Source organism: Hydra vulgaris, chromosome 12 (assembly GCF_038396675.1).
Source record: "Hydra vulgaris chromosome 12, alternate assembly HydraT2T_AEP".
Classification (NCBI taxonomy): domain Eukaryota; kingdom Metazoa; phylum Cnidaria; class Hydrozoa; order Anthoathecata; family Hydridae; genus Hydra; species Hydra vulgaris.
The window spans coordinates 65,519,870-65,535,000 of record NC_088931.1 but is presented as its reverse complement, the minus strand read 5'-3'; the positions used below and the strand labels follow the sequence as shown (position 1 = coordinate 65,535,000).

At 27.6% G+C, this 15,131-nt stretch overlaps 1 protein-coding gene across 10 annotated transcripts in view; it reads right to left on the bottom strand.

Annotated features, from left to right (window-relative positions):
* LOC100197690 (cGMP-inhibited 3',5'-cyclic phosphodiesterase 3A) overlaps nt 1-15,131 on the bottom strand; it is a 58,988-nt gene that overhangs the window by 23,604 nt on the left and 20,253 nt on the right. For 4 of the 10 annotated variants that reach the window (XM_065814148.1, XM_065814147.1, XM_065814150.1 and 1 more), the window contains one exon: nt 9,451-9,516. The exons of the other annotated variants lie outside the window; for them this stretch is intronic. In XM_065814148.1, coding sequence (XP_065670220.1) covers nt 9,451-9,516 — 66 coding nt within the window. The remainder of the gene's footprint in view (nt 1-9,450; nt 9,517-15,131) is intronic. 10 annotated transcript variants of the gene reach the window in all.

The window sequence follows — 15,131 nt, the reverse complement described above, 5'->3', positions numbered from 1 at the left end:
TCATGAGTTTTTAATGATTCATGTTTTTAATAATTCATTTTATTTATATAAATGTAAAAACTATACTCAAGTTTAAATAAAAATACAAGTCAAGTTTACAATTAGCATGAGTTGTAACTCTGAGTTACAAAAAAGGTTTAAATTTTAAAACAAAACCCAAAATGAATTTTCATTTCAGACATAAATGAAATTCACGTCAAGGTAAGTTTCATTTTGCTTGGAGAAGCATGTTTTTATGTATGAATAAAATATAAAACTTTTTTGTTTGTCTAGAATAAAATAGCATGTAAACATATATATATATATATATATATATATATATATATATATATATATATATATATATATATATATATATATATATATATATATATATAACTTAAATTGCTAGTTTAGATGAGCACTCTGACATTACACTAAAAAAGCCTGCTGCCGGGGGCTTCAGTACATACATCGACTGACAAATAGCCTGACTCATAGCAGAGTGCTGCTACATCGATTGAGGGTTTGGGTTGGGGCAGCAATCTTTCATTACTCTTTGTTTTTCTCCTTTTTCTGTAAACGCTGTATGCTATAAAGATAAGCAAAACCAAAAAACTTAAATTAATGCGGAAGTACATTAAGTTTTATCGTTTTTTAAAAAACCACAATAATAATGACTAGAAAGCTTTTTTTAATTAATAGTGTTTTTGTTTTTGTTCTTTAAAAACATTTTTTTTAAACAAGCACAGAGTGTTGCTACATAGACTATCTTATAGCCTGCTGCTACAAGTAGGTGTTGCTACATTGACTATCTTATAGCCTGACTCGCAACAAAGTGTTGCTACATCTACCATCTTATAGCCTGACTCGCAACGGAGTGCTGCTACATCGACTGAGGGTTTGGTTAGGACAGGCAGTCTATCATTGAAGAAAAAATTAATGGTTTATTAGCATGCTTTTTAAAACTACAGTTTATCAAAGAAACTTTTCGACTACCATGTAAGACTATGTATATATATATATATATATATATATATATATATATATATATATATATATATATATATATATATATATATATATATATATATATATATATATATATATATATATATATATGTATGTATATATATATATATATATATATGTATGTATATATATATATATATATATATATATATATATATATATATATATATATATATATATATATGTATATATATATATATATATAGAGAGAGAGAGAGAGAGAGAGAGAGAGAGAGAGAGAGAGAGAAATATAGATATATAGATATATATAGATATATATAGATATATAGATATATATAGATATATAGATATATATAGATATATATGTGTATACAGTACTGTGCAAAAGAAAGTAGCACCTAAAAAATTTTTTTTTAAATGTTAATTTAAATAAATATAAGTAAATAATATTGAGTTTTCATTAAATTAAACTAAGATATTATTTTAAATAAAGCTATATTTATTTATTTTAGTTAATGATTTCATTAATAATATAATTTTAGTACTAATAAAATGCCAAAGATATCAATAAATGACAGAAATCACATCATTGTTTTACATGAAGAGGGCAATAATCAAGTTAAAATAGCCAAACATGTGAATTGTTTGTGAGCCTCAGTTCAAAAAATAATTAAATATGATGAACAGTTTTTAAACAGCGCTATGAAATCACAAAAAAGTAAGCCCAGAACTCGTTCAAGATCTTAAAAGAGCTAGCTAGAACTTTAGTACATGCATCTACTGTGCAACAATCTTTAATAAAATCTGGATTAAAAGGCTGTGCAGCTATTTAAAAACCTTTACTATGCAAAGGTAATAAAGAAAAAAGATTAAAGCTTGCCAAAGAGCACAAAGAGTGGCAGAAAAATCAATGTGACAAGGTATTATTTACAGATGAATCTAAATTTCAAATATTTGGGACGAATAGACGTCAGTATGTTAGGCGAAGAAAGGTAGAGGCATTGAAAGAGTCTTGTCTAGCATCAACTATCAAACATGGTGGAGGGAATATTCAAGTTTGGGGGTGTATTTCAATAAAAGGGGTAGGGGATATTGTTAAAATAACAGAAAAGCTTACAGGTGAAAAATATAAAAATATTTTACATAATCATACTGTGCCTTCAGGACGACAACTGATAGGGGATTATTCTATCCTACAACCAGATAACGATCCGAAACACTTGCAAATTAGTTGAAAATTATTTGTCAAATCTGGAAAAAGAGGGAGTGCTTCAAACCATGTCTTGGCCTCCTCAGAGCCCCGATTTGAATATAATCGAACATGTTTATCTGACTTGAATATAATCAAACTTAGAAAGAAGATTAAAAGGTTGCCAAAGAATGTAAATGAACTTTGGAATGTTCTAAAAGAAGAATGTTATAATGTCCCCATCACATTTATTGAAAATCTGTATAAAAGCATAAATAACAAACTCCAATATGTTATTGTAAATAAAGGTGGTCACACTAAATATTAATTAAGTCTCTATGTATAGTTATAAATTTAAATGTTTTTAATAAAAATTGTATTATATTACACAATTTAATAAAAAATATGTTTGTACCTATATTTTTGTTTTAACTTCATTTTGTTTGACATTTTATCTTGAATATATTAAAATTCTCTTAGGTGCTACTTTCTTTTGCACAGTACTGTATATATATATATATATATATATATATATATATATATATATATATATATATATATATATATATATATATATATATATATATATAAATATATATATATATATATATATATATATATATATATATATATATATATATATATATATATATATATATATTAGGGTGGCCCTAAAAACAATTTTTTTGAAAAAAATCTGCTCCCACCCTTTAAATGTGTTCTATATAATACAAAAACACTAGGTTTAAAATTTTGTTGAATAAAAAATATTTTTAGAGGTCCCCCAAAACCCTTTAATATTTAACGGGTCCCTAATATTTAAAAAAAAAAAGTTTCTCGAAAATAGGTCAACCTGGTACTCAAATGAAGCGAAATTATATAAAAATTTCAAAAATAATATTCATTTTGAAATAATAAAGTTATTTTAGGTTTTACTACGTAAAAATCTTGTTTTTTAGCAAAAAATGAAATAAGTGAATTTTTCATGATAATTGTGATAAATAAGTTTAAACTTCAAATTTATTTTTTAAAATGAATAATATTTTTGAAATTTTTATATAATTGCGCTTCATTTGAGTACCAGGTTGACCTATTTTTGAGAAACTTTTTTTTTGAAAATATTAGGGACCCGTTAAATATTAAAGGGTCTTGGGGGACCTCTATAAATATGTTTTTTTCAAAAAAAATTTAAACCTAGTGTTTTCGTATTATATAGAACACATTTAAGGGGTGGGAGCAGATTTTTTTCAAAAAAGTTGTTTTTAGGGACACCCTAATATACATATATATATATATATATATATATATATATATATATATATATATATATATATATATATATATATATATATATATATATATACATATATATGTACAGGGTGTTAGCCAGGAATATATTTTTTCACCGCATTTTTTGCTATTTTGGGAATATTTATTGTTATAGTTATACTGAATATTAGTAGTCTTTATTTATACTGTTTTATTACTTTAATAAGAAATAAAAAAGTTCTTTGAATTTTGGGAATTCCGTGGTATATGCGGTGTCATTGGTCTTGCTAATACCCTGATATATGCAACTATAAATGTGTGTTTAGATAAGCACTGTGATAAGGCTCCTGCTGATCTTTATTCATACATATACATATATATATATATATATATATATATATATATATATATATATATATATATATATATATATAATATATATATATATATATATATATATATCAGGGATGAGGAGTCCCAAAAGGACTCCGGCTTTATATCTCTACTTTTTCCAAGTCTGCAGTGTCCAGAAGCTCTAAACATGTTTGTTGACTTATGATCTGCTATAAGAAAAAAATTCATGAGATTTAATGGCTTAAAACTTATCGTTTTTAAGCCCAGAGTCCTGGAGTCCTTGCCGCCATTATATCTAAGGACTCCAGGTTCAAAAAATGATTGTTCCTCTAACCTGAAAGTCTTAATTTTTTTTCTCTGAGTAGTCCATAAACTTATTTATATTTTTAGAGCTCCTGGATACCAATAATAAAGATGAAGTAATCTTTTTGTGACTTTCAAATCTAGAGTCCTTTTTGGGACTCCGCATCCCTGATATATATATATATATATATATATATATATATATATATATATATATATATATATATATATATATATATATATATATATATTAGGGTGTCCCTAAAAACAACTTTTTTGAAAAAAATCTGCTCCCACCCCTTAAATGTGTTCTATATAATACGAAAACACTAGGTTTAAATTTTTTTTGAAAAAAACATATTTATAGAGGTCCCCCAAGACCCTTTAATATTTAACGGGTCCCTAATATTTTCAAAAAAAAAGTTTCTCAAAAATAGGTCAACCTGGTACTCAAATGAAGCGCAATTATATAAAAATTTCAAAAATATTATTCATTTTAAAAAATAAATTTGAATTTTAAAATTATTTATCAAAATTATCAAGAAAAATTCACTTATTTCATTTTTTGCTAAAAAACAAGATTTTTACTTATTAAAACCTAAAATAACTTTATTATTTCAAAATGAATGTTATTTTTGAAATTTTTATATAATTTCGCTTCATTTGAGTACCAGGTTGACCTATTTTCGAGAAACTTTTTTTTTTAAATATTAGGGACCCGTTAAATATTAAAGGGTTTTGGGGGACCTCTAAAAATATTTTTTATTCAACAAAATTTTAAACCTAGTGTTTTTGTATTATATAGAACACATTTAAAGGGTGGGAGCAGATTTTTTTCAAAAAAATTGTTTTTAGGGCCACCCTAATATATATATATATATATATATATATATATATATATATATATATATATATATATATATATATATATATTTATATATATATATATATAAATATGTATAAATATATATATATATATATAAATATGTATAAATATATACATATATAAATATGTATAAATATATATATATAAATATGTATAAATATATATATAAATATAAATATATATATATATATCAGCCCTCGGATTTAGGAAAAGTGAGGTTGCCAATAAATTGCTGACCATAAACTGTATTAGGTCAGCAATTTATTATATATAAAGGGGTTGCTACAAAATATAGAAATGATGTCTGCAATTTTTTGCCAACCTTAAACACACAAGTCGGCAGTAAGGTCGGCATTGCCGACCCTAATTCTGAGGGCTGTTATATATATATATATATATATATATATATATATATATATATATATATATATATATATATATATATATATATATATATATAAAAATATATATATATATATATATATATATATATATATATATATATATATAATTTATTATATATGTTATATTGTGAATTATGTATCTTTTATTTCATCTTGTCAAACAAACATATATTTATATATATATTTTTTTTTTTCAAAAAAAATTCAGAGCATTCTGGAAACATTTATTGTCAAACAATTTGACAAATATTTTTTTGGTAGAAATTCATTAGACATAAAATTGAACATTTATTAAACATAATGAATAGAGAAAAAAAAAAAATTTGTGAATTTGCAACTGAAACAAGATGGACAGAACAAGCAACAAATTTCTGTAAGTATTATATCGCTAATTAAAGTCTTTCAAGTTGCTATATTGCAACTTGAAAGTCTTTTTAAAACTTGGAGAGATTTTAATCGGCTCAAAATCCAAGTTAAAAAAAAAGAGTAAAAAATTTGTGGTCAGTGTAGATTATCTTTTACGTATAAACCAGATGCATTAGACATTATAGTAATTCATGAAGACAAAGAAATTCTCATTACCTAACATGAGAAAAAACAACCTTATTTAATGGGATCTGTGAATAGTGCTTTGGCTGCAAAAAAGAAATAATGCATGCAAAAATAAAATTAAAAAAAAATTGTAAGAAAAAAGTTGAATAAAATGCAAAGCACCAACTTCTCTGACTTGGGCAGACATCAACAGACATCATGCGCCCTCATCATCAGACATCAACTGGGCAGAGATCATGGGCACCCACAGGATTTTTTGATGTTTCAAATATGACACTTTAAAGCATTGTGCAAACTCCAAACTTCTTTACGTTTAAGCTTATATCAAATGAAGATGCTTTGCAAGAAATTATGGTGATGGAAGTCACCATAATTTTTTAAAACAAAAATTTTTAAGCAAAAATATTTCTAAATGTTTGCCCTCATCCCTTCTCAAAGGTGAGGGCAGTTAATAAGTAAAATTTTCAACTTAATTATCTCATACTAAATTTAAATTTAATGACAGGTTTTTAACTTCAGTAAAAAATCTGTTAACATTTAAAAGTTATGACCATGTAAATTTACAACTCTCAATTTTCGTTGTTGTTGAGGAGAAGGAGGGGGGGGGGGTGAGGGAAGCGTTGTTAGAAAACTTGCATGGTCATAACTTTTGAACATAAAAAGAATTTTGAATAAAATTTTAAAGCTGTCAACGAATTTAAATTTAGTATTAGATAATAAAGTTGAAAAAACTTATTAATTCACTGCTCTTATGTTTGGAGAACGCCATGGGCATTACATGGATCATGCAGATGCGCATGGCAGAGATATACTGTATCTTTGCATATTATTATAATTTCATGAAGTTTCTTTATCAGCAGTTTTTGAAATCAGTAATGATCTTAGCTCTAGTCTTGAAGTTTTAATTTTCTAGTTAGTTTAAAGCAATTTTAAGCATATTGGGAATTTATTGCTTCTATATCTTATGAGTTAGGAATTGTAGAAGAAAAGTTCAGTGTAGATATCACATATCACATTGTATATCATTCATTAAACTTTACAACAGACCAGTTAAAGAAGACATAGCCTTGCAACAATCACCATGAGATTCTCGAGCTAACAACCATATTTCTTAGAAGTGTTTCATTTCATAGTGTTATTTTCTGATGTCTTTCTGATGTCTGAGGATCTAAAATGCATCATGCGCGTTACATGAGTACACATCTCGGTGCCTTTAAAATATGAAAGTTTCATAAACAATGAAAGCTCTTTAAAACTTTGGGTTTTTTAGAAATTTGGCCTCCTTGATATGACTTAGCTGATAAACTCCCTCCTTAAGCTTCCAAACTAAGCCTAATTAGGAAGGAGCTTTCAAAAGCTTCATCAAACAATAGTCCTAAAGTATTTATGGTATCTGTCCAAAGAACTTGTGGAACTTTCTTTGTTTCTGATGTTGTAGTAACTTCTGTAAAAAACCATTGTTTTATGAATGTAAATGTACATGCATTTGACAAATTTTAGAGTCTTGGTCTTGCTAGAGGTCATGGATTAATGCCAGCAGATAAATATATTGCTCTTTTAGAGGAAAAACTTAAAACATTTGGTATTTCATTAGATGTGGTTTCAATTACGACAGATGGAGCATCAGTAATGAAGAAAGTAGGAAAGTTAATTAGTGCTAATCATCAATTATGTTTAGTATATGGCATACAATTGGCAACAAGTTTTTTTATGATAAAGATAGTTGTTGTCCATCAGCAAATTCAACTTATTTAGAACAAGAATATTTTTTGAACAATGACGAAGAAAAAGATGTTGTTAGTTTAGAGCGATTATCTGAAACGAAAATTGTTCCCATTATTATGCATGCAAGTATTGATCTGCTGATAGAAAAGATTTGCAAAATTGTAATAATATTTTGCCTATTACCGACAAAAAATGAAATACCTCAGAAAAATATCATAGGGAAATTGAGTAATACTAGTTTCATTAATTTTGGGCACTTGAACCCGTTGGAGTAAACTACTAATAATGTTGGAGTGTTTTTATGAAGTTAGAAATCCTATATGAAAAAGTCGAATTGATATAGAGTCTACAATCACATTTGACGAAAACGATATTGGCTTATTATAAAACATAATATCAGCCTTGCAGCCTTTGAAAGTTGCTGTAAAAGTATTGTGTTGCAAAGATGTTAATCTTAAAACAGCTGATATAACATTACAATTAGCAAAACACTTTATTAAGCAACGAACTTAAGAATGAATTAATATTACGAATAAAGGAACGGCAAAGTGTCAGTTTACATTTTCTCAAACAATTTGATTGGCAGTAATGTTGAAAATAATGGAATATTTAATAAAATCAGTAAAACTGCCTTAACTAAATCAATTACTGAGTTAATTGAATGTATTTCTAAGAATTGAAATGGAGATTCTCAATGATGGTGATGATCTGTTAATCATGTAGATGAAGTTACAGTAGTCGATGTACCTTCAGCTTCCTCACCACTTATAAAATTAAATACTGAGATAAATATATTGTTAAAAGGAAAGTTTTGATTAGAAATTTAAAAAAAACTTTAATTCTAGAAAATGATTTTAAGAAGAAAAACAGGAAAGATATGCATGTATTAAAATATTTGCAATAAATAAAAATTGTATGCGATCATCTCTTGACCATTCACTCAACAAGTGCTGAAGCAGAACATGGCTTCTCTACCGCAAGGCTCATTGCCACAAAAACTGCAATTAAGTGACAGAAGTATAGATGATCTATGCTTCTTGCATATTTTCAAAAAGAATGATACATTGAAAATAATGTGATTTATTTTCTTTTTTAAATGAACTAATTTTATTTTTATTACTTTTATAATTTGTATTTATTTTCAATATATTTTTATTTGATAAATTATCAGTAATTATATAGATATTTATTAGAACATCATCAAGCCTTTCCGGGAAGCGCGTGTGGCCACACGCCTTGTTTGACTACGTTTAATGTAATTTTTCAGACAAACTGACCACAGCAGTTCACATCTTTTAACTTATAAAGCATTTCAATAATTCGTGGCAAGAACTTATCTACTAAGAAAAAAACAAAAAACAATCCTAAAAAAATGAAACAAAATTGTAGCAAAATACCAAGTTTAATTAAATAAACTAGAAATCTTAGTAATTAAAAAAAGTAAATAAAATATTTTTTTATTTTTTCATATAAAATTTTTATACAACTTTTGTATTCTTTTTGTTGAAAAAAACATCTTTTATAACAATTTAACAAAAATTTAAAGTTTTAATAACTCACAATTTTTATCAGTCCATATATTTAAGAAACCAATTTGCTATCTATAAGAAATTTTGTTAATTTTTTTCTTATGTTTATTACGTTTATTCATTTTCACTTTTAAAAATGTTTTTGCTATATTTGACTTTTTTTCTCAATACTTATATAATAGGAAAATAAGAAAATAAATTGTTATTTATTTGTAAAAAATGTTATTTGATTAATAAACTTTGAAATGACGGAATAAATGTATTTACCACATTTGATGCATGTCTGAAATTGTTTCTTTTGTATTGCCCAACTTCCAATGTTAATACGAATTACTAGAGATAATGAACATAACAACTGCTCTGTTTAAAAAAATGTATTTAAAAACTTAAAAAAAAGTTTTAAATAGGCTCCTAAAAATTTTGTTAAAAAAGTTCAGTAAATTAACAGAAGCCCACAAGATTTTGGAGCATTGTTTTATTTTTTTACATGGAAATAAAAAAAACAATTAGTTTTCTTACTTTCCTGTGCATTGAAAAAACAGCAAAGTTTACTTTCCTGTGCATTGAAAAAACAGCAAAGACATTTGAAAAACAAATTTAAAATTTATCCTTTTTTAAAGAGAAAATTATAAAGAATTTCCTTAATAACTGAAAAAAGTCGCAAAAAAATTGTAAATCAAAAAAAAAAAAATTTTCCTTGACTTGTATTAATTTTGGTAGTGAAAAAATAACATATGCCCTAAAAATAAGAAAACAAAAAGCGTAAAATATTTAGGAATATTATTTTTTTGACAACAATTTTCTTTTTTTATTATTTAATTTTTTTAGCTTATTTTATTTAAATTTTCTATTTCATATAGTCTTCGGTTCTTCTCTTCGAGTATTGCTGTTTTATTCTCTAGTTTCTGATAGCTTTTTTTTTGCCATGAATTCTTAAAACGCTTACTATATAAAAATGTGGTCAAGTTGTCTAAAAAAATTACTTTAGGCATGGATGAACAAGGCGTGCAATCTCACGCACTTCCCAGGAAGGCTTGCATTATATACATTTTTTAAAGGACATGAAGGCCCATGTAAAGATGGACACTAACAGCATGCCCATAAATAAACTAAAAATGTATCACCACAAAAATAATTACTAAATTATAAAAAAACAAATAATGGTTTCATTTAGAATAAACATTTGTTAAAGTCAAAAGAGTTAACTTTATTTTTAAACATTAAAATATTTTTTGCATGCACAGCTTCTGAGGTCATATTATTCCATATGTCAGCAACTTGGTAAGAAAAACTATATTTTCTTGAATATAAGCAACAAATTTGTTTGCGTATTTTATAAATATGATAAGGTGTTTAGCTTTTGTTGTCAATTACAAAGAACATAGATATTTCTGTACTAACTAGTTGGTGAAAAATTTTAAAACGTTATTAAGTTACTTTTAAGGCACCAAACTTAAAGTAATTCCAAATCAAGCAACTGTAGTAGTCGATTATGATTTTTTCTTGTAAATTTCTAGGGTTCCTAATTTTGTTAGTAAATTTTTTATTGGACGCTTTCATTTGATTTGATCAATTCAATTTAGTGTGGGGACCAATATGGAGAACAAGGGTCATCTTTAAAACATTTCAACATTAGATATGCTCTAAAGATAGCTTGATGAATGACGTTAGAAATACAATTTTTATAGTTAAGATTACAGTCCATTGTTACTCCTTTTAAGTTAGAAGAACAAGCCAAAGTACACTCACCTAATTTATAGTTATCCTTTATACTTTTGTGAAATGAGGGAGGTGCTATTCTAAGTGCAAAACATTTAATATTAGCAATTGATAGTTGCCACCTTTCTGCCCAGAGTACAAGCCTATTTAGAGCAACTACTTGGCTTAGATCTATATTATGGTACAAACTATATAACTTTATACGATGCAAGTTTAACTAATAGTTTGGGATGAGAGACAAAGTCAAACTCTTTTTGGAAATCAATATATACAACACTCGTTATTTAGTAGTTATTTAGTGCAGTGTTCCAATCATTAGTAGATTCTAAGAGACTTTTATATACGTTAGTGATGATGAAAACCATGTCTCTTGGTTGGATTACATTCCATGCAGCCCAACAATTGATAATCTGATAATAAATATTTCAGTTCTGACAGATTTTATAGCATCAGATCAAAAACCAATAACATTCTCTCTTTCTTGCTCATTAGAAAACACAATCGAAATAAAACAACAATCCTTATTTGAAATTGTCTAGCAATACTACTAAATGGCAGACTTGTAATGGTAAGTTATTAGCCATTTATGAAAAAGGGTTAGGCATCATATTGCAAGGTATACATGTACCAATTACTTTGTTTACTGATGTTATGGGAGAAATCTATAAGACAGATGTTTATATAGACTTGTTTTATAGTAATCTCATGAATTATATTCAATATGTTGTGGCTAACACTAAACCACAGAGTGGGGCAAAAAATAAATTCTGAATTTAATACTACTGGTCGGAATAATTTTGTTAAAGACAAGCATGATATTGCTAGAGATGCATTTAAATTATGGACTTTGCAAGGTAAGCTAAAACAAGGTGATCTTTATGAAAATAATTAAGAGTACTCGCACCACCTTTAAACTAGCTATGAGATACCGTAAGAGACATGACAAGCAATTAAAAATTGATAAGTGTGGGGCAACAAAATAAATTCTGAATTTAATACTACTGGTTGGAATAATTTTGTTAAAGACAAGCATGATATTGCTAGAGAGGCATTTAAATTATGGACTTTGCAAGGGAAGCACCACCTTTAAACTAGCTATGAGATACTGTAAGAGACATGACAAGCAATTAAAAAGTGATAAGTGTGGGGCAACAAAATAAATTCTGAATTTAATACTATTGGTCGGAATAATTTTGTTAAAGACAAGCATGATATTGCTAGAGATGCATTTAAATTATGGACTTTGCAAGGGACGCTAAAACAAGGTGATCTTTTTGTAAAAAATTAAGAATACTCGCACCACCTTTAAACTAGCTATGAGATACTGTAAGAGACATGACAAGCAATTAAAAATTGATAAGTGTAGAAAATTTTTATAACATCGATCCAAAAAAGTTTTGGAACAGTATAAATTGTACCAGTAATAAAAAAGCTGTGAGCCACACTGCTAGTGAGGGAGAAGCCGTTGGTGACATGGATATAGCTCATATGTGTAAATACCACTTTCAAGCAATATATAACTCAATAATAAAAAAAAAATACAAAGTCCACTTTGCTGAGAAAATGCAGCTACCTAAACTAGGTATTGTAGATGTTAACATCAGTGTCAATGAGGTTTTCGCAGCAATAAAAAATCAGGAAAAGAAGATGGTTCTGATGGTTTATGTATGGAAGATTTTATATATAGAAAAAGGTTACACCTTCTAATTAGTATATTTTTCAACTTCTGTTTAAGGCATGGGTATTTACCATTAAAGTTTTGTGAAACCATAATTATTCCTTTGGTGAAAAGCAAAGTGGCCAACCTTACTGATGTGAACAATTACAGGGCGGTTGCACTATCCCCAGTTATATTGAAAATATTTTGTTACAAAAAATAAATATACCAGACAATTTAGATGATTACCAGTTTGGTTTTAAATAGAAGCATTCTACAACTTTATGCACAAGTTAAACTACACATCTAGAGGTAGTCATGTACTTACATTGTTTATAGATTTTAATAAAGCATTTGAAAACATTGATTGCAGACTTCTGTTTTGTAACTTATAAGATCAAGGAATGTCAAAAAGTATTGCAAGTCTGCTTGCATTCTGGTACAGTAACCAGGAAATGTGTAAACCTCCTGCTTATTGTATAGGAAATGGTGTACGACAAGATAGTATTTTATCACCATTATTATTTAGGTTTTACATTAGTAATTTAGTATTTAAAATTCCAAATATGCATATTGAAGGTATTGGTGTAGTTGGTATAGTGCTTGCCTCATAAGTAAGAAGTTCCAAGTTTGATCCCTACCACGTCTCTGGTAGTACCACGCTCAACTTGTTTCTCTGCAGTGGCCTTGTTCATCAAATAGTAGCCTAAACTAATAGTACTGTAGTGTCAACTGTAGTGACCTTCACGGCTTTAGGGAGATGAATTGAAGTTAGAAAAGAAAAAAAAAAAGTGAGCACTGTAATTTAAACATTGATTGTACTGATTTTTTAATAACAATAATATATAATAACACATGGTGTTATGGTTCTTACCTAATGACAATCAAAACATATATATATATATATATATATATATATATATATATATATATATATATATATATATATATATATATATATATATATATATATCTATATATATTAGGGATATGACTTTTTAATTTTTTTTCAAATAAAATGTTTCCTGTATCATAAATCGATGAACTTTTACCTAAAATCATGAAAAAAGGCCCAAATAGCTTTCTGCAACAAAAAAAGGTCACCCCAAAATAAAAATTTGATTTACCATTTTTATACATTCATTTTTGACCGATGTTTTAATCTTAAGCTTAATTCTCAGCTTAATTCTATTTATTTCATTATTTTGTTATGAATTTATAAATATAACGCCACACGTTACCATGGCAACGAAACAGCCGTGTGCCGGCAAATACTTGGAATTGTTATGTGATGACGTCATTGTGTTACCACGGTGATATAGACGACTGTAACAGACTGTAGAAGATTATAGAACTTAGTAGAACATTCTGGAAGCTCTAAATAATTATATAAGCGAGCTGCTGTCAGAGCTCAGTGTTGATAATGTGAATAGTTCTATGAAGTACTCTGCGTGTAACTGAGCTAATAAGGAACTACTGAAGCGAACTAAAGACGCTGTAAGTGTACGAAGTATAAGTAGTTGTAGCATTATCGTTAGGATACGGACTGGATTATCGAACTGTTATCAACATTGACTGGATTATCGAACTATAATTGGATTACTATACAGTTAAAGTATTTTATTAATTAAACGACTTTATTAAACGGATATTTACGCTCAGCTATCCGTAAAGTCGTAACAATATTATATGATGTCTCACAAGAAAAGTCATACCACAGTAACAAAGAACAAGAAGACTTGGACTAAAAATTTGGTGAGATTTCAAGAGTCACACAGAAGAAGAGGAAGCGTGGCTGTAGAAGAACATTCACTCGATGAAAAATCCAGAATACCACTTCAATTGCAGATCGTAGGAAGATACCAGTTTCTCGGAGCATATGTTAAAGGAAGAAAAGAACGAATAGATCAAATTTCTAAGGAAATTACAAAATTGTGGGACAATAAACTGAATTTTCCACGTGTGTCTGATCAAGTGATTTTCCACGTGTGTCTGATCAAGAGCAAAGCTTATGAAGGTGCTGAAGGTCTATGATGAATGTGTCAAGCGTGGAAAATATGATGTTCTCAATGCATTATTTGACATCACGAAAGTGAATGGCCAGTGGTTATCCTCGGAAGATAAACGTCTATACCACCTACAAAAAGAAAGTAAAGGACAGGTGGGGTACTCAACAGGACAAGTGGCAAGTAAAGAAACCATTCACCCTTCCAAGAGAAGGAAAGTCCAGTCTGGAACAGCAATACCTTCCACATCACAAGTCCTGTCTACCACAGACAGTGGTACTGAATCTGAAAACTGCAAAAGTAAGAGTGAAGATGATGAAGACGACGACGGTGATAAAGACGATGATGAGGACACTCAGAAAAAAACTAGAAAGCACTACAAAAGTAAATTTGCTGTAAGTATGGTTACATCAAGTGGAGTTTCCACAAAGAAAGCTGCTAAAATATGCAATGTATTATCACAACAAGGTATTGATATTCCAACTCCAAGTCAATCAGCAATTTACAAGTCCATATTCAAAGAGGCAGGTAAATTAAAAAAAGAAATGATACAACAACTTAAAATG